This window comes from Schistocerca cancellata, chromosome 3, assembly GCF_023864275.1.
Source record: "Schistocerca cancellata isolate TAMUIC-IGC-003103 chromosome 3, iqSchCanc2.1, whole genome shotgun sequence".
Lineage (NCBI taxonomy): Eukaryota > Metazoa > Arthropoda > Insecta > Orthoptera > Acrididae > Schistocerca > Schistocerca cancellata.
The window spans coordinates 863,535,840-863,556,586 of NC_064628.1; the positions used below are offsets into that span (position 1 = coordinate 863,535,840).

Genomic DNA, 20,747 nt, shown 5'->3' on the forward strand with positions numbered 1-20,747 from the left:
CGACTGCTGCCCTAGCCTGCTCATTCTCCAGATCTCTCACCAATTGAAAACATCTGGTCTATGGTGGCCGAGCAACTGGCTCGTCACAATACGCCAGTCACTACTCTTGATGAACTGTGGTATCGTGTTGAAGCTGCATGTGCAGCTGTACCTGTACACGCCATCCAAGCTCTCTGTAACTCAATGCCCAGGCGTATTAAGGCCGTTATTACGGCCAGAGGTGGTTGTTCTGGGTACTGATTTCTCAGGATCTATGCACCCAAATTGCGTCAAAATGTACTCACATGTCTGTTCTAGTATAATATATTTGTCCAATGAACACCCGTTTATCATCTGCATTTCTTCTTGGTGTAGCAATTTTAATGGCCAGTTGTGGGGTGACTGAGATTTTTACTTTAAGTCGTAACTGGTACCTGAATTTTGGTTGCTACCTCATTGAATGATCGGCTTCTGCACCAGTTGGTGTCGTATTATAATCTGGAGGAAGTTATTGTTCTATAAGGTTTAAAATACGACTCTGTTAGTTACTTGGCAGTATTGCGGATAGCTTTTAGCCGAAGCTTTCGTAGCTTTTCATACCTAAGGGACCACTGTTGTAAGTAAATAAGATCAAACAGCAATCTGCTTTTCGTGAGAAAAGGAGAGTGCTTAGCACACAAACTTCCTTCAAACTACATGTTTTCAGATGTGCTGAGGAAGGTAAAATGAGTCAACTGGTGCCACACTTTTCAATCAGCGTTTTAAACAGGAGCATATTCACCATTTTTATGCTCTGATAGTAGAGTTTTTCCACTGGTCCCCAGGGCATGTCATTCACCTGAAAAGAACTTTCTGGGTCAGTAAAAAGTTTAGTAGCTTAATAATGTGAAATTGAAAGAACGCAAACTAATTTTACACCTCAGACCAGATTTTATGTGAAAAGAAATTTTGCATGTATTTCATTACTGCAATGTGGGGTTCCTAGGACCCTTACAGCATATTTCTCCATCCTATGCTGCATCAAAATTGGTCAGTAGAGTTCAGCACCACACTAATACGCAACAACATAATCCAGTTACTGCAATTAAGAAATTATGAGACGTTGTTACGTGTTGAATGAAAACTATAGAGAATGCATTTCCTTTCCTGTATTTTAGTGAACTTCGCACACTTAGAGTTCTGTCGATTGATAGTCGTCGAAGACAATGAAGTTCACCTCCTTTTCCAAAAAACAAGATATTTCTATTCTTCACTTCTAGAAAATTTGTATATATATAAATTTTTAACATTTTTATGCAGCGACAGCGACTGATATTGTTTATATAAGAATATACAGCCTAACCATAAGTTTTGCATCAAGTTTTATAAAGTTGACTTAGGACATGGCCTGTTTTAGGCAGACATTTAAATAATATTTTATGTTCTGAAGAAGACGTTATTACTAACGTTGAAACCTAGGTAAACGATAAAGTTAACCTGCAACTGTAGGCTGTATATTCTTATATAGTATATATAAATGTTTGGCAACTATTACATTAAATGTAACAATTCGTTCTGAGCGACGGCCTAGCAACACGTCTTCTTTCCACTAGATACAGATTAACAGTCCTCTTTTTTTAATAAATCATTTGTCTTTTTTTTTTTTTAGTCCATACTCAAAGATTCACAACTACTATCGTTGCGGGGATTGCGCGCAAAAGAGTTTGTTGCTGTCCAGCTGCGCTTCACTTCACTTCAAGTAGTTTTTGAATCAAATTTACATTTACGGTATTTACATACATCACAGAGCTTCTCAGAATGAAATCAGGCACAAATTAGTTTAAAAAAAAAGGGCAGTGAGGCTCACATAACATTACAATGGGATTCATGTCTTGGGGGGCGGGGGACGGAGGTGGGCGGGGCAAATCATTCGCTCAAATTGTCCAAAATGTTCTTCAAATCAATCACGAACAACTGTGGTCCGATGGCATGGCGCATTGTCCATCATTGTTTGGGAATAAGAAATCCATGCATGGCTGCAAATGGTCAATGATATGTTCAGTTGGATCAGAGGACCCAGCGCGTTCCATGTAAACACAGACCACAACATTATGGCCCAACCACCAGCTTGCATAATGCCTTGTTGACAGCTTGGGTCCACGACTTCGTGTGGTCTGCGCCACAATTGAACCCTACCATCAGCTCTTACGAATTGAGCCGGCCGAGGTGGCCGAGCGGTTCTACGCGCTACGGTCTGGAACCGCGTGACCGCTACGGTCGCAGGTTCGAATCCTGCCTCGGGCATGGATGTGTGTCGTGTACTTAGGTTAGTTGGGTTTAAGTAGTTCTAAGTCCTAGGGGACTGATGACTTCAGAAGTTAAGTCCCACAGTGCTCAGAGCCATTTGAACCATTTTTTACGAACTGAAATCAGGACTCCTCCGAGCAGGCCACGGTTTTCCAGTCGTCTAGGCTCCAATCGACATGGTCAAGAGCCCAGGAGAGGCGCTGTAGACGATGCCGTGTTCTTAGCAAAGGCACTCGCGTCGGTCGTCTGCTGCCACAGTCCATTAATGCCCAATTTGACAGCACGGTCCTAAGGAATACGTTCGTCCTCGTCCCACATTGAGTTCTGTGGTTATTTCGCGCAGTGTTGCTATCTGTTATCACTGACAGCTCTACACAAACGTCGCTGCTCTCGGTCGTTAAGCGAAGACCGTCGGCCACTGCGCTGTCGGTGCATTGCCTGGTATTCTTGGCACAATCTTGACACTGTGGATCTCGGGATGTTGAATTTCTTAACAATTTCCGAAATGGAATGTCTCGTGCGTCTAGCTCCAATTACCATTCCCCGTTTATGTTAATTCCTGTCATGCGGCTATAATGACGTCGGACATCTTCTGCACATGGATCATCTCAGTACAAATGACAGCTCCGCCAATGCACTGCCCTTGTGTAGACGACAGTATCGCCATTTGTTTATTTGCATATCGCTATCCCATGAATTTCGATTCCTCAGTGTAAACCCTGCCAAAAGTTGGAAACAGTGTGAAACTCATCGAATCAAATGATACGCTACTGGCCATTAAAATTGCTACACCAAGAAGAAATGCAGATGATTAACGGGTATTCATTGGACAAATATATTGTACTAGAACTGACATGTGATTACATTTTCACGCAATTCGGGTGCATAGATCCTGAGAAATCAGTACCCAGAACAACCACCTCTGGCCGTAATAACGGCCTTCATACGCCTGGGCATTCAGTCAAACAGAGCTTGGATGGCGTGTACAGGTACAGCTACCCATGTAGCTTTAACACGATACCACAGTTCACCAACAGTAGTGACTGGCGTATTGTGATGAGCCAGTTGCTCGGCCACCATTCACCAGACGTTTTCAATTGGTGAGAGACCTGGAGAACGTACTGGCCAGGGTAGCAGTCGTAAATTTTCTGTATCCAGAAAGGTCCGTACAGGACCTGCAACATGCGGTCGTGCATTATCCTGCTGAAATGTAGGGTTTCGCAGGGATCGATTGAAGGGTAGAGCCACGGGTCGTAACACATCTGAAATGTAACGTCCACTGTTCAAAGTGCCGTCAATGCGAACAAGAGGTGACCGAGACGTGTAAACAGTGGCACCCCATACGATCACGCCGGGTGATATGCCAGTATGGCGATGACGAATACACGCTTTAAATGTGCGTTCGCCGCGATGTCGTCAAACACGGATGCGACCATCATTATGCCGCACACGGAACCTGGACTCATCCGAAAAAAAAAAGACGTTTTGCCATTCGTGCACCCAGGTTCGTCGTTGAGTACACCATCGCAGGCGCTCCTGTCTGTGATGCAGCGTCAAGGGTAACCGCAGCCACGATCACCGAGATGATAGTCCATGCTGCTGCAAGCGTATTCGAACTGTTCGTGGAGATGGTTGTTGTCTTGCAAACGTCCCCATCTGTTGACTCAGGGATCGAGACGTGGCTGCACGATCCGTTACAGCCATGCGGATAAGATGCCTGTCATCTCGACTGCTAGTGATACGAGGCCGTTGAGATCCAGCACGGCGTTCCGTATTACCCTCCTGAAGCCACCGATTCCATATTCTGCTAACAGTCATTGGATCTCGACCAACGCGAGCAGCAATGTCGCGATACGATAAACCGCAATCGCGATGGGCTACAATCCGACCTTTATCAAAGTCGGAAACGTGATGGTACGCATTTCTCCTCCTTACACGAGGCATCACAACAACGTTTCACCAGGCAACGCCGGTCAACTGCTGTTTGTGTATGAGAAATCGGTTGGAAACGTTCCTCATGTCAGCACGTTGTAGGTGTCGCCACCGGCGCCAACCTTGTGTGAATGCTCTGAAAAGCTAATCATGTGCATATCACAGGATCTTCTTCCTGTCGGTTAAATTTCGCGTCTGTAGCACGTCATCTTCGTGGTGTAGCAATTTTAATGGCCAGTAGTGTATTTTTCTATTGCTCCATGACCCAGTTTCTATCGTTTTGGGAGCACGTTTTCCTGTTCCTGCCTTTTGCATCAGTGACGAGTGGTTTTGGAAACCAAGGGGTTCGCGAGAGTGATATTCAATTCTGCGGTAGCTTTCCCAACTGTCGCCCTCTTATCTTTCGTCACAGTCCTCGTCAATGAACGTCTGTCTCGACCACTCAGCACACACTTTAGTCCATGTGGTGACGTAACGGATGATTGTTCGCTTCCCTGTATGTCTTTACTAATCTTCGTTACGGTGTGCCTTGAACCACCGAACACTTCAGCACCTGCCATAGGCGCACCAACAATTTGCTTATGTTTGAATTCACTTAGCTCTGTCATAACGCGTTCACAAGACGACTGACACTTGCAACTTATTGAGAACACTGCACAGGTGCCTCTCGTGGTCAAATACAACAGCGCAAACTGCTGGTTTGGTTAGCATCTGCATTTATGTTCAAGCACGCATTTCTCTCGAGGTTTCCTTATTTTTGTACAATCCGTGTGTATGTAGAAGCGTGCGGTGATCCAAAAATATAATAGGGCCCAAGTGTACTGCCTGTCCCATGTGAACGAAACAGCGATAGTGAGACGAAAGAAGACGCTACAAACAAGTTGGCAACATACGAAAGACGGCCAACCAGTAGGATGGGACTCAGTTTCGCTTGCAAAAAGACAATAATATTGAATACCACTTCTGGTTGGAAAACACCAGAATGCACCGTGAAAAAGATGGACAAATTTAAATACTTCGGAGAATGTGTAACAGGAAGAAACAGAAGCAACGAAGGAAAAATAGAAAGGATGAAGAAAATGTCAGTCTTCTGTATGGCCAGAGATGTATAGGGCAAAAATGATTTACCTACAGGCACAAAGATCAGACACTACAAGGAAAGATGTGGAACATCACACTACATGGGCTGAAAACGGTATCACTTGCAAAGCAAGCTGCAATACAATTAGAGAAATAAGAGAGAATATTGCTAAGGTAGGTACTGGGCTCAAAAGAGGTTGTGTGAGATGAATGTGAAGACCTATGGAAGAACTGTGTAGGAGTATGAGGACAATCCGAGAAAAATCAGATTGAAAGATGCTCTATTTGCAAGGTATGTGATCACTATAAATATGGATAAAATGTCCAAGAGATTATGGAACACAACAGGTAGGTCCAGAGAAAGGTCAGGAACCAAGTGGATTGTGGACTCGGAAAGGATTGGTCAGAATTGGTTGTCAACGTAAGGCGAAAGGAAAACTGGAAAATCAAGTACGCACCAACAATATGTCAAAGATCAACGACGTTGAAGGAAGCAGGGAAAGGATAGAGAGTCATCAGTGCAGCAGACGGTGCTGAATTACACTCCTGGAAATGGAAAAAAGAACACATTGACACCGGTGTGTCAGACCCACCATACTTGCTCCGGACACTGCGAGAGGGCTGTACAAGCAATGATCACACGCACGGCACAGCGGACACACCAGGAACCGCGGTGTTGGCCGTCGAATGGCGCTAGCTGCGCAGCATTTGTGCACCGCCGCCGTCAGTGTCAGCCAGTTTGCCGTGGCATACGGAGCTCCATCGCAGTCTTTAACACTGGTAGCATGCCGCAACAGCATGGACGTGAACCGTATGTGCAGTTGACGGACTTTGAGCGAGGGCGTATAGTGGGCATGCGGGAGGCCGGGTGGACGTACCGCCGAATTGCTCAACACGTGGGGCGTGAGGTCTCCACAGTACATCGATGTTGTCGCCAGTGGTCGGCGGAAGGTGCACGTGCCCGTCGACCTGGGACCGGACTGCAGCGACGCACGGATGCACGCCAAGACCGTAGGATCCTACACAGTGCCGTAGGGGACCGCACCGCCACTTCCCAGCAAATTAGGGACACTGTTGCTCCTGGGGTATAGGCGAGGACCATTCGCAACCGTCTCCATGAAGCTGGGCTACGGTCCCGCACACCGTTAGGCCGTCTTCCGCTCACGCCCCAACATCGTGCAGCCCGCCTCCAGTGGTGTCGCGACAGGCGTGAATGGAGGGACGAATGGAGACGTGTCGTCTTCAGCGATGAGTCGCTTCTGCCTTGGTGCCAATGATGGTCGTATGCGTGTTTGGCGCCGTGCAGGTGAGCGCCACAATCAGGACTGCATACGACCGAGGCACACAGGGCCAACACCCGGCATCATCGTGTGGGGAGCGATCTCCTACACTGGCCGTACACCACTGGTGATCGTCGAGGGGACACTGAATAGTGCACGGTACATCCAAACCGTCATCGAACCCATCGTTCTACCATTCCTAGACCGGCAAGGGAACTTGCTGTTCCAACAGGACAATGCACGTCCGCATGTATCCCGTGCCACCCAACGTGCTCTAGAAGGTGTAAGGCAACTACCCTGGCCAGCAAGATCTCCGGATCTGTCCCCCATTGAGCATGTTTGGGACTGGATGAAGCGTCGTCTCACGCGGTCTGCACGTCCAGCATGAACGTTGGTTCAACTGAGGCGCCAGGTGGAAATGGCATGGCAAGCCGTTCCACAGGACTACATCCAGCATCTCTACGATCGTCTCCATGGGAGAATAGCAGCCTGCATTGCTGCGAAAGGTGGATATACACTGTACTAGTGCCGACATTGTGCATGCTCTGTTGCCTGTGTCTATGTGCCTGTGGTTCTGTCAGTGTGATCGTGTGATGTATCTGACCCCAGGAATGTGTCAATAAAGTTTTCCCTTCCTGGGACAATGAATTCACGGTGTTCTTATTTCAATTTCCAGGAGTGTATATAGAAATAAGAGCTGGGAGAAGCAGAGAAAAGATGAAGAGGTTCAGGGAGGAGAAGAAGAAGAAAACGCAATTCATGAAGGGGCTAAGCGCTACCTGTGGTACTACAGAGGCCGCACTGTAAGAAGAGGAGGCGTGTGTGTCGGCGCCTCGTAAGAACTTAAGAGTGACAATTAATAACCTCTTGGCGTCCATTATTGCACGTGTTCCTTGTTTAGCCCTGCACCACTTCCACTTTTGAACGCCTGAGGCGAAACGGTGATTACATTAGTGGACTCATACTGAGGAAGAACGGGCTTAAAAACACGTCCTTCCCCAACCCGAGCTTCTGTTCCGTCTCTAATAATCGCGTCACAGAACATACGTTAAATCGTAATCTTCCTTTCAAATCACCGTCAGGCCATCCTTAATCAAGGTTTTACGATGTTCTCCTAAATCCGTTAAGGTGAACGCCAGGATCGTGCCTTAAAAAAGTCTTGACCAATATTTTGCTCATAATTATCCTTTACGAGCTGGCAAAGAACCTACCGTTGGCAGGACGTTAGACCATAACACTCCAACGTTGTATCGTGTTTTACCGGAGGTTCTCAAACCATATCGCTGGCTTATAAACTGGATCATTCTTGCGTACTTTGCTTACGTACAGTAATTGAACTGCAAAGAAAGAATGGAAATGTCAAATAAAACTGCACGTTTCAAAATGTCTAATCTCAGAGTTTGAGTACCATATTACAATTAATTAAAACTAGGAAATGACCTACGAATCAGTCTGTACACAGCGTGGTTCAGACATCATAGAGCAAGTACCGTTTGCTGTTTTGTTAAGTGCCCTGAACCATTGCGAATTCACGCTGAGTACTTTGTAATTCATCGTTACAGACAAGAGAAAATTTGTTGCAAACGACACAAACAAATCACTTCTCTTCCAGATAACAAGGTTATTAACCTTGCTTCAGATATTCTCTTAATTTACATATGGTTAAAAATAATATATTGTACGGTACTACAGGTGGCAACTGTTACAGAATTGTTGCTTTCTAAAACAGTACTGCTAACGAAAAATAAATGTTTGTCGTTGCAATGAGAAGCAGTACTATTGATAATAAGGTCAGTTTGTGTACACGGTATACATAATATATATTTTTTATTACTAGACAATAACTTCTTTATCAGCTTCGTTGGTGTTCTACGCATTTTGCGACAGTTTTCGAGTGAGAAGTTTCACCAGACTGATGGTTTTAATATCTGTAGCGTATTTCCAGCTAAATTATAATTATTTCTGCAGGAAACTTTAAAATACGGGAGATGTGCAACTGAGCTATGAGCGTAATTCGTTAACTGTCGGTTAATCAGAAAAAAAAAAAACAATTTTTCCCTTTTCTAGCCAATTCTGGACAAACGCTCCCTTTTGCAATGGCAAAGAAAGTAAATTGTGAAAGGTCTTCAAATTGTGTGTACAACGCTACAGAATTGTTAAGAAATATATTGTTGTCAATTCCGCGTTTCTATCTTGACCTGTAAATTGGCAACAGTCCTTACTGGAATCACGGATGACGCTCCAAAGATCAATAGCTCCCGCGCATGGCCGTCTTGGGGATGACGTCACAGCGCACATTTCCCATCGGCCTGTACGGACGTTGCGGTAGTGTGGTGTGGACTGTTTTCGTTTTAGGAGAATTTTTGCAAGAATCGCTCAGTTGGCAGCGAAGTAGTGATAGTCGGCAATCGTTGCAAGTTTATCAGATGTGTTGTTTGTTTTATTTTTATAAATTGTAAATATTTTCGGTTTTAATGCGACTGCTTAGCGTAGTTTATACAGTCAGCTGTTCACACAGTGCGGAGGACCGCTGCGTACAGAAAATGGAAGCCATCTTGGGTTAGGTTGTCAATTACTTACATGGAGATTTACAAGTAGTTTTCGGTGTAATTTATGCACGGTTTTAAGTTCCAGCTTTCAAATATAACACTATAAAGTTTTTATCGACGAAAATTCACAATGTCAACCGAGCAACGGCCTGAACGAGAAATTGCGGCAGAAGACAGCATAAAAGTCGTCTGCCGATTTAGGCCCTTGAATGATTCAGAGGAGAGAGCTGGATCTAAATTCATTTGTAAATTTCCTTCTGGTTCGGAGGATAATTGTATATCGATAGGGGTAAGTACAAATACATATACTTTCTAGTTTTCTAAACCATGTGTGTAATATATGGCTGTTTAGGTTGGAAACTGACCGCTTCGTCGTGCATGAGTGAGAAAAAGATTTGCAGTGTGTTGACTTTCATGAATAGGTGTGTCGTGTTTGATTGATGTTGGCAGTGCATTGTCTGCTTCATCACTATAGCATTAAGGCACTGAAAGGTGGTGAGTCATCTAGCTGTTCAGTACTGAACGTTTTTGTTTGCGGTTTTGCCGAGTTCTAATTGTCAGTGCGTGACGGGGGTGTGCAGAACTCTTATACATTATCTAGAATCCTGCCATACGCGATTTTCTGGTTCTTATTTCCTGTGCATCAAGAAAATGTTTAATAATTTTGAGCTTGAGATACTCTTTTGCGGCTGTAAGTTTTGATATAATCAGTATTGATTTCGCAGATGCGATTCTTTGGTATTTCATCACAATTAGTGTGTCGAAGGGCGTGAATTTACTGAAACTTGTACAAGTTTTCATCGTAACGCTGTCCTTAAAAAGGTAGCTCGCTAGTTCTGTATTTTAAATGTCTGTAATGTATCGAGTCATTATTTACGGTTTCCTATCGTGTTTTAGAACGTACACAGCCAGCTCTAGAGTATAGCTTTAGGGGCCTAACCTCTGGTCAGTGCTTTCTCCTGTAGCTTCCATTGCAACTGACGTTTTGTTGCCGCAACGTGTTATTGTGCGCAATGTTTTGTGATAAAAGTATTGTCTTGTCCTTGAAACTGATTATGGTCGTCTGGCGACAGCGTACTGTCATTTACATTTCACTCGAGCAATTGCAGATGCTTGTGCTATAAAATCGTCGAACAACTAGTGCAGATGAAGACACTAACTGTGAAACTGTATTATAGTCCAATATAAGTTTGCAGTAGGGCCTACCTAGTATAATGTATATCCTTAATCTAAGACCAAATTGTTCGCTAAAGCTCGTTCTTTATATTCTTATTTGTGTTATTGGTTGTTTTTATGTGTTTTTGTTGCTTGAATTGTCGTTCTAGAATTTTAAAAATCTCCTTTCTTCAGTTACATTTGTCTTCATCCTCCTGATCGTTACCACAGGTACTGATTACGTTTGTTTACAAGTGAAGATTAAAAATATTGACTTCAAAGTGGCATACCAGAGTAGGACTGATTTCTGTAGGCTAAGTAGTAAATAATATTGATAGGATTTTTTTTAAAGATTTCTGTTGTTCACTTCAGCAATTCATGCAGTGCACTGTAGGACTGAGATAATCGAGCCTGTGTGTTGGACTGTGTTTCAGTATAGTAACAACAAACAATTTAAAACCAACCAATAACCCTTTCATTATGGCATGAAAGCTATTTTGGAGAAAATTCAGAAACGTGCATTTTAGCATATTATGAAGGTTTTTGTTTGTAGAACTTCCATGTTAATCAACAACTACTTTTGTTACTCTGTGGTACTATAGCGAATATAACTATTTTTTATGGGCTGTATAATGCTTGTCAGTTATAATGCAGTAAGCTGAGTAGGCCTAGATGCTATTGAAGCAGTGTGTTATCATAGTTCAAAAATAAAGAGTTTTTGTGCATAGGTATGTAGATCTCAAGAACTACATGAAAACTTGCTCCATTGACCAGTCTGTGGTATAATAAAGGAAATTGTGTTAGGGTTTGATATTCCATTTCTGGCAAGATCCTTAGAGAAGGAGCACAAGTATGGATATCGTGGTATTGAGATGGAAATTGGTTACTTTTCAAAGGAAGAATCTTGTTTTTCATCTTAATCAGTTTAGGAAACCATGAAGAAGTAAATCTTGTTGGCTAAAGGAAAATTGAACATAGCTCTTCTGTAATGGAGTTCCAGAGCTTTACACCTTTGCTCAACCTAGCTCTGTTTATCGTGTAATGGAAACGACATGGAATCTTATGTTTATATTTACATTTGCTTCTCATCTGGGTTGTTAAGCAAATTGAAAGTTTATAGTGCAAGATATTTTTATATGGTAATCACGTGGAACAGAAGGGTAAAGGCAATTGTTCACTATGTATAAAGTATTGTTTGCTTGTTTCTGAGAGTGCCTTATTATTTTAATACTGTATTTGTACTGGAACACGTGAGGCAATACTGACCTTACGACTTATCTTAGAAGAAAGATTAAGGAAAGGCAAACCTACGTTTCTAGCATTTGTAGACTTAGAGAAAGCTTTTGACAATGTTGACTGGAATACTCTCTTTCAAATTCTGAAGGTGGCAGGGGTAAAATACAGGGAGCGAAAGGCTATTTACAGTTTGTACAGAAACCAGATGGCAGTTATAAGAGTCGAGGGGCATGAAAGGGAAGCAGTGGTTGGGAAGGGAGTGAGACAGGGTTGTAGCCTGTCCCCGATGTTATTCAATCTGTATATCGAGCAAGCAGTGAAGGAAACAAAAGAAAAATTTGGAGTAGGTATTAAAATCCATGGAGAAGAAATAAAAACTTTGAGGTTCGCCGATGACATTGTAATTCTGTCAGAGACAGCAAAGGACTTGGAAGAGCAGTTGAACGGAATGGATGGTGTCTTGAAGGGAGGATATAAGATGAACATCAACAAAAGCAACACGAGGATAATGGAATGTAGTCGAATTAAGTCGGGTGATGTTGAGGGTATTAGATTAGGAAATGAGACACTTAAAGTAGTAAAGGAGTTTTGCTATTTGGGGAGCCAAATAACTGATGATGGTCGAAGTAGAGAGGATATAAAATGTAGACTGGCAATGGCAAGGAAAGCATTTCTGAAGAAGAGACATTTGTTAACATCGAGTATTGATTTAAGTGTCAGGAAGTTATTTCTGAAAGTATTTGTGTGGAGTGTAGCCATGTATGGAAGTGAAACATGGACGGTAAATAGTATGGACAAGAAGAGAATAGAAGCTTTCGAAATGTGGTGCTACAGAAGAATGCTGAAGATTAGATGGGTAGATCACATAACTAATGAGGAGGTACTGAATAGGATTGGGGAGAAGAGGAGTTTGTGGCACAACTTGACCAGAAGAAGGGATCGGTTGGTAGGACATGTTCTGAGGCATCAAGGGATCACCAATTTAGTATTGGAGGGCAGCGTGGAGGGTAAAAATCGTAGGGGGAGACCAAGAGATGAATACACTAAGCAGATTCAGAAGGATCTAGGTTGCAGTAGGTACTGGGAGATGAAGTAGCTTGCACAGGATAGAGTAGCATGGAGAGCTGCATCAAACCAGTCTCAGGACTGAAGACCACAACAACAACAACATTTGTTTTCATGGCCTTAGCTATTGAACTAGAATAGTTTAAATCAAATAAGGTGTTGCACACAGAACTAAATGACTATATTGTCAGAGTGCTGGGGGACAACAGTTGCTCTGGACAAATAGAATTTAAGATTTGATTTGCAGGAGTATACTGCTGTTTATTGATACCTTTGTCAGGTGGCCACAAGAAGACAGAATACAATAAAAATTACATTACTGCTTTGGTGAATTAACTTCAGTGCAAATTTTCTTCATGAGATGTAGGACATGATCTCTTTCCCGTAGCTTTTCTTTTCTTATGATAACTGGAAACAGTCTTACAGATACCAGCAATACCACAATGCTTCTTTGCATTTCCATTGTAGAAACCTTCTTGGATGCATTTACTAATAATGAAGTCAACTGAGGAAAGCTTCAACACCTTATCCTCTGCTAGCAAAGACAAGTAGGAAAATAAACATGCAGTACACTGCTGAAAGTTTCATCTGCTTTAAGATAACAATATTACACCCACACTATAAAATAAAAATGAACACTGAAACACAGAGAACACTCACATGACAGTAAACATGTGGCCTTCTATGATGTTTGGCAAAAGTGAGGCGAAATAAGAAAACCCTAAATAACGGCGAACCTCAGCTAAACAATTCACCACACAAGAACAAAAAAAATGCGGGTTGAAACATCCCACAAAGAAGCTGTTCAGCTAAAACCTGTACTTGTAAAAGAGAAAAAAAAAGCTGAAGATTAACAAAAAGTTAAGACATCACACTGGATACAGCTCAGAAACTGGTCCTTCAGTTGCGCTATGCCAGTTCCAATAATGCTGTTGCAAAGTCTGATGCCAAGAACAGCTTCTCCTATGTTGTTTGAATCAGTGACACCAGTTTTGCCTGTAAGATTATGTAATTGTACTTCAGTTCAATACCCTCTAGTACTCAAATCTTCATTCAACTATGACCTTGCACAAGTTCACTGCCGATGTATGCGAAACCTGCAACCCAGAAGTCTTTTAACATACAAAAACAATGTCATCGTAACACATTGTTTATTCCTTCATATGTTTCCATTCAAAACTAAAGATGAGTGGCATAGTAAATACCAAGATGATCTGGTAGTGAAGCTTTCCTCAGTTAACTTCATTGATAGCATACGTGTGTGAGAAGTTTTCTACACCAGAAACACAAAGATGCATTGTGGTATATGTAACATTGTTTCCAACTATGATAAGAAAAATGCAGCTAAGTGTAAGTGACCATGTCCTATCTCTCACGAAAAAATGGGCATTTCAGTTAAATCACAAAAGTAGTAATGTAATTTTTGTTGTATCCTTTCTTCTTGTGGCCACTTGACAAAGCAATCAGTAAGCTGAAGTATTTTGCCTGCAGATCAAATCATAAATCCTATTCGTCCAGAGTAATTGTTCTCCCCAACCACTGTGTCGATGTAGTCAATCTGCGTAGACACAGATGCGCTTTAAGCTTCTATATTGTAGAATAGGGAGGTCTGCTCAAGATAAAATACCTGTGTAATTGATGTTTCAGTCATTTGAGTAATAGGGGCCAGCTGCCAATAGTAGTTATTTCTTGAATTCCTCTATCCCACTGCGGTTGACAGTTGAGTCGTGTTTGGTAGAGTTGGCAAATGAAGGTCCCTGACAGTGCTGTTGCCAGAAAATTGCGAAGCGCAGATGCCTGCAAGTAAAACAGTAGTCTTCTCTAGAGCTGCAACAATAATAAGGTGTTGCCATAGAGAAGTATATGAAATAATGTTACATGATTGGTTGGGGTGGGTGCACAAAGTAGATGTGCCAAGCCCACTCCAGCGGTTGTGGATCTTCCGTTAACTCCATGATTGTGACTGTTTGCTCCGGCAACACTGCCCCATGCACTGCAATTTGTCAGTCACAAAGTTATTTTATTCAAACTATACTCAGTTACATTATTAATTGTTGCCTTTCATTTTGTGCTACATATGGAGTAGGAAGAGGGAATAAATAACAGCTGGACTTTATGCCTCAGGATATATACAAATTTCTCCTATCTTGTTCTCTCCATAAAATATGTTGTCAGGATCATTAATTTTCTGCACCTTGTACAAGAAATACAGGCATCCAAATTTTCCTAATAGCTTTTGGGAAGAAGGTAGTCTCCTTCCAACAACTATTCTTTAAGTTACCATAGTGTCTCCATAAAATATTCTACACATAACAATCGAACTTTCTGGTTAAATCAGTAGCGGGAAACATCCCAGTTGCATCAGCCTCTACATTGTTGTTGAACTGAATTAAAGAATACCCTGCAATACTTGTTAGCGTATTTTTTTGTGTGTTTATGTCGATATTGTTACATTTACTGACACTTATGATGAGCAGCCATCCACTGCTGTACTTCAGCGTTATTAGGTCAGTTCTGCAAGGACTGGTCTATTAATATTGACTGTGCAGTAACAGTTCTCAAAAGAAACCTATAATGTTCTCTGACTCTTTAGTATTCAAATGTGCAACTTTGTTGGTGAGAATATGCACACAATAGGTTTTTACTAGCTATGATAGAGACCAGTTATGAAATGTATTATGATGTTGGAACTTAATTACAACTCTCTGAGATTGCTAGAGTCATTATTGTTGGGTCCATTTTGTCAGATCCACAGTTGTGAAAAAGCGTGCATATTGGTGCTAGGAGATATTGTGTGTTGATAGTAATGACAATTTGTATCAGACTGGAAGAACGTAACATGCTAGCCACAAAAATGACAACTTGTATCAGACTGGAAGAACGTAACATGCTAGCCACAAAAGTAGCCAAAAGTGGTTTCCAATCAAGACAGAAGAGCTTTGAAACAGGTTGTACCCAGAAAGAACAAAACAGCAACCCAAATACCATCACCGGTGAATACATAGCCTATTTACAGGAAGCTATATCCTTCAAAACAGTCAGGATTAAGTGTATGCAGCAAACATTAGTGGTAGCACAGCTGTCTTAAAATCATTCCATTGGATTGGCTTTAAGTAATGAAAATGGTGTCTTGAGCATACAGATGGGACAAACAACAGTGGGTGAATGTCATCTGATCAGATAAATCATTGTAAATGTGTTTTTCAACAAACAGACCTGTTTACATTTGGAGAACACCAGCAGAAACCTATGTAGTTGACTATATCTGTTCTGTTGTGAATCATAGTATGGGTTCAGTCATGCTGTTGGCCATCATATCACACTGTTGTCTTGGCCCAGTTCTGCACAAGTAGGTGGTGAGTAACTTACCTTCGGCATGATGATATTTGCCATTGACATTTCTTGAAGTTTCAGCAATTGGTTTAATGCACATGCCACTTATTGTCTCGTTTCCCGGATCTAAATATAACTGCGCAGTATATTTCTTCCCCCAGTATACTTTAAGAATTAGTGTCCTTTCTTGGGAAAGTTTGGCCACATAGCCCTCCAGTTGTTATCGCATACCTTGCCCATCCCTTGTGAAACACAAGGTGTAATTCATGAAAAAGAAGTAGACCAACATGCTGGCTACTAATAAAGAATTTTTTTCATGGGTATTCATATTATTTTGTAAAAACCATTTAGTTATTATACCGTAACTTTATAGAGGCAGTAGTGTGGCCATTAAAGGGAAAAAAAGTGGTGTGTATTCTGCCTGATAGCTATGTGTGTATTGATGACATCAGCACTCATGTAATGTCTGTAGGGACTCTCCAATACTACCTTTGTTTCTGGTGAACACTTTCCATTCATAGGGAGATAAAGAACTCGGACAAGAATTGTTTATATCAGTAATGTACTATGGGAAATGTGTGCACTGTTTAGAATAGTTGCACTATCATGTAATGTTGTTTCAATTCCCAATCAGCAAAACTTGGCTGGTTGCACACGAAATATTTGTTCGAAATAAAAATTGACTATTGCTGGAAAAATGAAAATAAATATACCCTAACGTGGTTGTGAACATGAGCATAAAATACACAATTTATTCTGATCTCTTCTTTTTCATCATGTTTCAAATAGAAAAATTACTGAATATCAAATATTCATTCGTTTTCTCTCCATGGATTGACCTGCCTCTCAACAAATGTACATATTTTCGTTATGGAGAGGCAATGTTTTGTATTGTCAATGGAGATTAAGTGTTAATTGTTAATTTGTTGCTAATTATCTGTTAGGTTATAGATTCCAAATTGTGAGGTGAATTGAGTGTTTGTAAAAGTTCTCTTTAACTCTTCTGTGTGCTTATGTAGAATTTACAATTTAAGTCTCTATTTTCATGTTATCAATTCACTGAAGTTATTAGTTTCTAGCATTGGCATGCGTTATTGTTTCTTTCAGCTTCCGTGAGTGAACTTAGTAGTCTTTCCTTTCAGTTTTTGAATTCAGTGCCATAAATTTAAGTTGAGGACTGTATGTAGTGTACTGAATGGTTAAGTACCAGTGAAGTTGTACTTAAGTTTTTTGTTGGTACCATTGTATAGAGCAAATAATATTTATCAGTACATGTGTCCTGTGTTGTACTCAACAATTACTTATAGTGTAGGTTGTTGCATGTCAGTTCTGTTACTTGCATGTCAGTTGTATGGAAGGCATTGTCTTACTCAGTCCAGGCTATAAAATTTGTTACTGATACAATACAATATTGTGGTAATTCCACACCAAGTAAACATATTTTAGGAGTCATCCCCACATTTTGCACAGATGTTTCTTACAGAATAAAACTAAGCTGTTGAATATTTGAACCCCTATCATAAAAAACTCTAGCTTCTAGGAGGCTTTCGTGGATGCTTGCAAAATTTCATAGGAGCCCAATGAGTTTCAGCCAAATATTAAATGTCTTAAAATTGAAACTAGTAGTAATGTGAGATATTAGAGTTGGATTCACAATTGTTTGTGTTATTAACACTGTTCAAATTTCAGTACTGTGCCATTCACCATTTCTGTGATGCTTGAGGACAGAGTTAGAGAAAAATCAGTAATGAAAGTTTTTCAATTTTTTTTTTTTACTGGTAAAATTATTAAACAAATAATAACACTGAAGTTCCTTTAGTAATCCTGCAAGGACATTATGTATTATAAATTGCACCAACCTGCAGCAGTTGTTTGAGAGTATTCCAGGAGCTACTTACAGCATTTGCAAACATGCAGTCAATATCGTTGCGTCAAATCTGTGCATACATTGATGTCACATTGCTGAATATTATCACTATTTTAATTTTTTTTTTACACTGGAAAGAGCAGGCATTTTTGTACTACATAAGTACTGTTTGTTGTGGAGAAGCTCTGGACAAAGTTTAGAAAACAGAACTTGGAAATACTGCATCTACATACACACTGTGCGGACTGTTTGAATTTCCTCCTGTTCGAATCACACATGTAGTTTGGGACTAATGACAAATGCCACTCTGCACACTATAATTAGTCTAATCTTGTTTTCATTGTATCTACAGGAACAATACGTATTGGGCTGCAGTATATTCCTAGATTCCTCACTTAAGCTACCTCTTGAAACTTAGGAAGTTGGCTTCCATGGGGTAGTTTGCTTCTATCTTAAAGTATGTGTCGCTTCAGGTTTATCAGCATTTCTATTAGTGAAACACACTAGAGTTTTTTTAAGCAGCCTATTTTGTGGAATGAAGTTTTTCTAGTATTTTGCCTATGAACTGAAGTCTGGCATCTGCATTACAATCAATTGAGCCTATGTCATTATTCCATTTCATACCCTCACACCCAGTACTTTGTGTGAGGTGACTGATTCCAATTGCGAGTCATTGATATTGTAATCGTACGATATTACTTTTATTTTTCATTTTGTGAATTACATTGTTTTACATTTCTGTACATTTAAAGCAAGTTGCCAGTCTGCACACCATTTCGATAACTTCATAAGATCTGACTGGATATATGTGCTACTTTCTTCTCATAGTACTTCATTATAGATAAATGCATCATCTGCAAAAAGCATGATGTTTCTCGTCTGCCAGGTCAGTATGCAAATTAAATAAGGGTTCCAGTACATTTCAGTGGGACATCCCGGAAGCTATTTCTACTTCTGTCGAGGACTGTCCATGCTACTTAACATGTGTCTTGCCCACCAAGAAATCTTCAAACCAGTCATGAAGTCTGTTAGATAACATATACAGGGTGTTTCAAAAATGACCAGTATATTTGAAACGGCAATAAAAACTAAACGAGCAGCGATAGAAATACACCGTTTGTTGCAATATGCTTGGGACAACAGTACATTTTCAGGCAGACAAACTTTCGAAATTACAGTAGTTACAGTTTTCAACAACAGATGGCGCTGCAAGTGATGTGAAAGATATAGAAGACAACGCAGTCTGTGGGTGCGCCATTCTGTACGTCGTCTTTCTGCTGTAAGCGTGTGTTGTTCACAACGTGCAAGTGTGCTGTAGACAACATGGTTTATTCCTTAGAACAGAGGATTTTTCTGGTGTTGGAATTCCACCGCCTAGAACACAGTGTTGTTGCAACAAGACGAAGTTTTCAACGGAGGTTTAATGTAACCAAAGGACCGAAAAGCGATACAATAAAGGATCTGTGTGAAAAATTTCAACGGACTGGGAACGTGACGGATGAACGTGCTGGAAAGGTAGGGTGACCGCGTACGGCAACCACAGAGGGCAATGCGCAGCTAGTGCAGCAGGTGATCCAACAGCGGCCTCGAGTTTCCGTTCGCCGTGTTGCAGCTGCGGTCCAAATGACGCCAACGTCCACGTATCGTCTCATGCGCCAGAGTTTACACCTCTATCCATACAAAATTCAAACGCGGCAACCCCTCAGCGCCGCTACCATTGCTGCACGAGAGACATTCGCTAACGATATAGTGCACAGGATTGATGACGGCGATATGTTGTGGGCAGCATTTGGTTTACTGACGAAGCTTATTTTTACCTGGACGGCTTCGTCAATAAACAGAACTGGCGCATATGGGGAACCGAAAAGCCCCATGTTGCAGTCCCATCGTCCCTGCATCCTCAAAAAGTACTGGTCTGGGCCGCCATTTCTTCCAAAGGAATCATTGGCCCATTTTTCAGATCCGAAACGATTACTGCATCACACTATCTGGACATTCTTCGTGAATGTGTGGCGGTACAAACTGCCTTAGACGACACTGCGAACACCTCGTGGTTTATGCAAGATGGTGCCCGGCCACATCGCACGGCCGACGTCTTTAATTTCCTGAATGAATATTTTGATGATCGTGTGATTGCTTTGGGCTATCCGAAACATACAGGAGGCGGCGTGGATTGGCCTCCCTATTCGCCAGACATGAACCCCTGTGACTTCTTTCTGTGGGGACACTTGAAAGACCAGGTGTACCGCCAGAATCCAGAAACAATTGAACAGCTGAAGCAGTACATCTCATCTGCATGTGAAGCCATTCCGCCAGACACGTTGTCAAAGGTTTCGGGTAATTTCATTCAGAGACTACGCCTTATTATTGCTACGCATGGTGGGTATGTGGAAAATATCGTACTATAGTTTTTCCCAGACCGCAGCGCCATCTGTTGTTGAAAATTGTAACTACTGTAATTTCGAAAGTTTGTCTGCCTGAAAATGTACTGTTGTCCCAAGCATATTGCAACAAACGGTGTATTTCTATCGCTGCTCGTTTAGTTTTTATTCCCGTTTCAAATATACCGGTCATTTTTGAAACACCCTGTATAAGCATGCTTTTGTTATTAAAAGATGGCCTAGTCCCGAGTCAAATGGTTTTTGGAAGTAAAGAAATATTGTGTTCATACTTGATCCAGAACTTTGAAGATGTCGTATGAGAAATGGAAGAGTTGGGTTTATGATATTCTTGCTGGCTGGTATGGATGTGGTCTTGCTGATTGAGATACCTCATTATGTTTGAGCCCAGAATATTTTGTAGGATTCCAAAACAGGTGGATATCAATGAGACTGGGTGGTAGTTTTGTGGATCACTTCTGCTCCCTTTCTTATAGACAAGTGCAACTTGTGCCTACTTCCAACCATTTGGCATGAATTTTTGTTCAGAGAGATCTGAGGAGGATTCCATTGAGCGATGTGAAATTTCGCAAATTTAGCTGCTTCT

The 20,747-nt window shown here is 41.5% G+C and overlaps 1 protein-coding gene across 1 annotated transcript in view; it reads left to right on the forward strand.

Annotated features, from left to right (window-relative positions):
* Positions 1-8,877: 8,877 nt before the first annotated feature.
* The window catches only part of LOC126175917 (kinesin heavy chain), a 90,240-nt gene continuing 78,370 nt past the window's right edge, over positions 8,878-20,747 (forward strand). Inside the window, exon 1 of the mRNA XM_049922987.1 lies at positions 8,878-9,395. Within this exon, the coding sequence (XP_049778944.1) occupies positions 9,237-9,395 (159 nt within the window). The 5' untranslated portion in view covers positions 8,878-9,236. The remainder of the gene's footprint in view (positions 9,396-20,747) is intronic.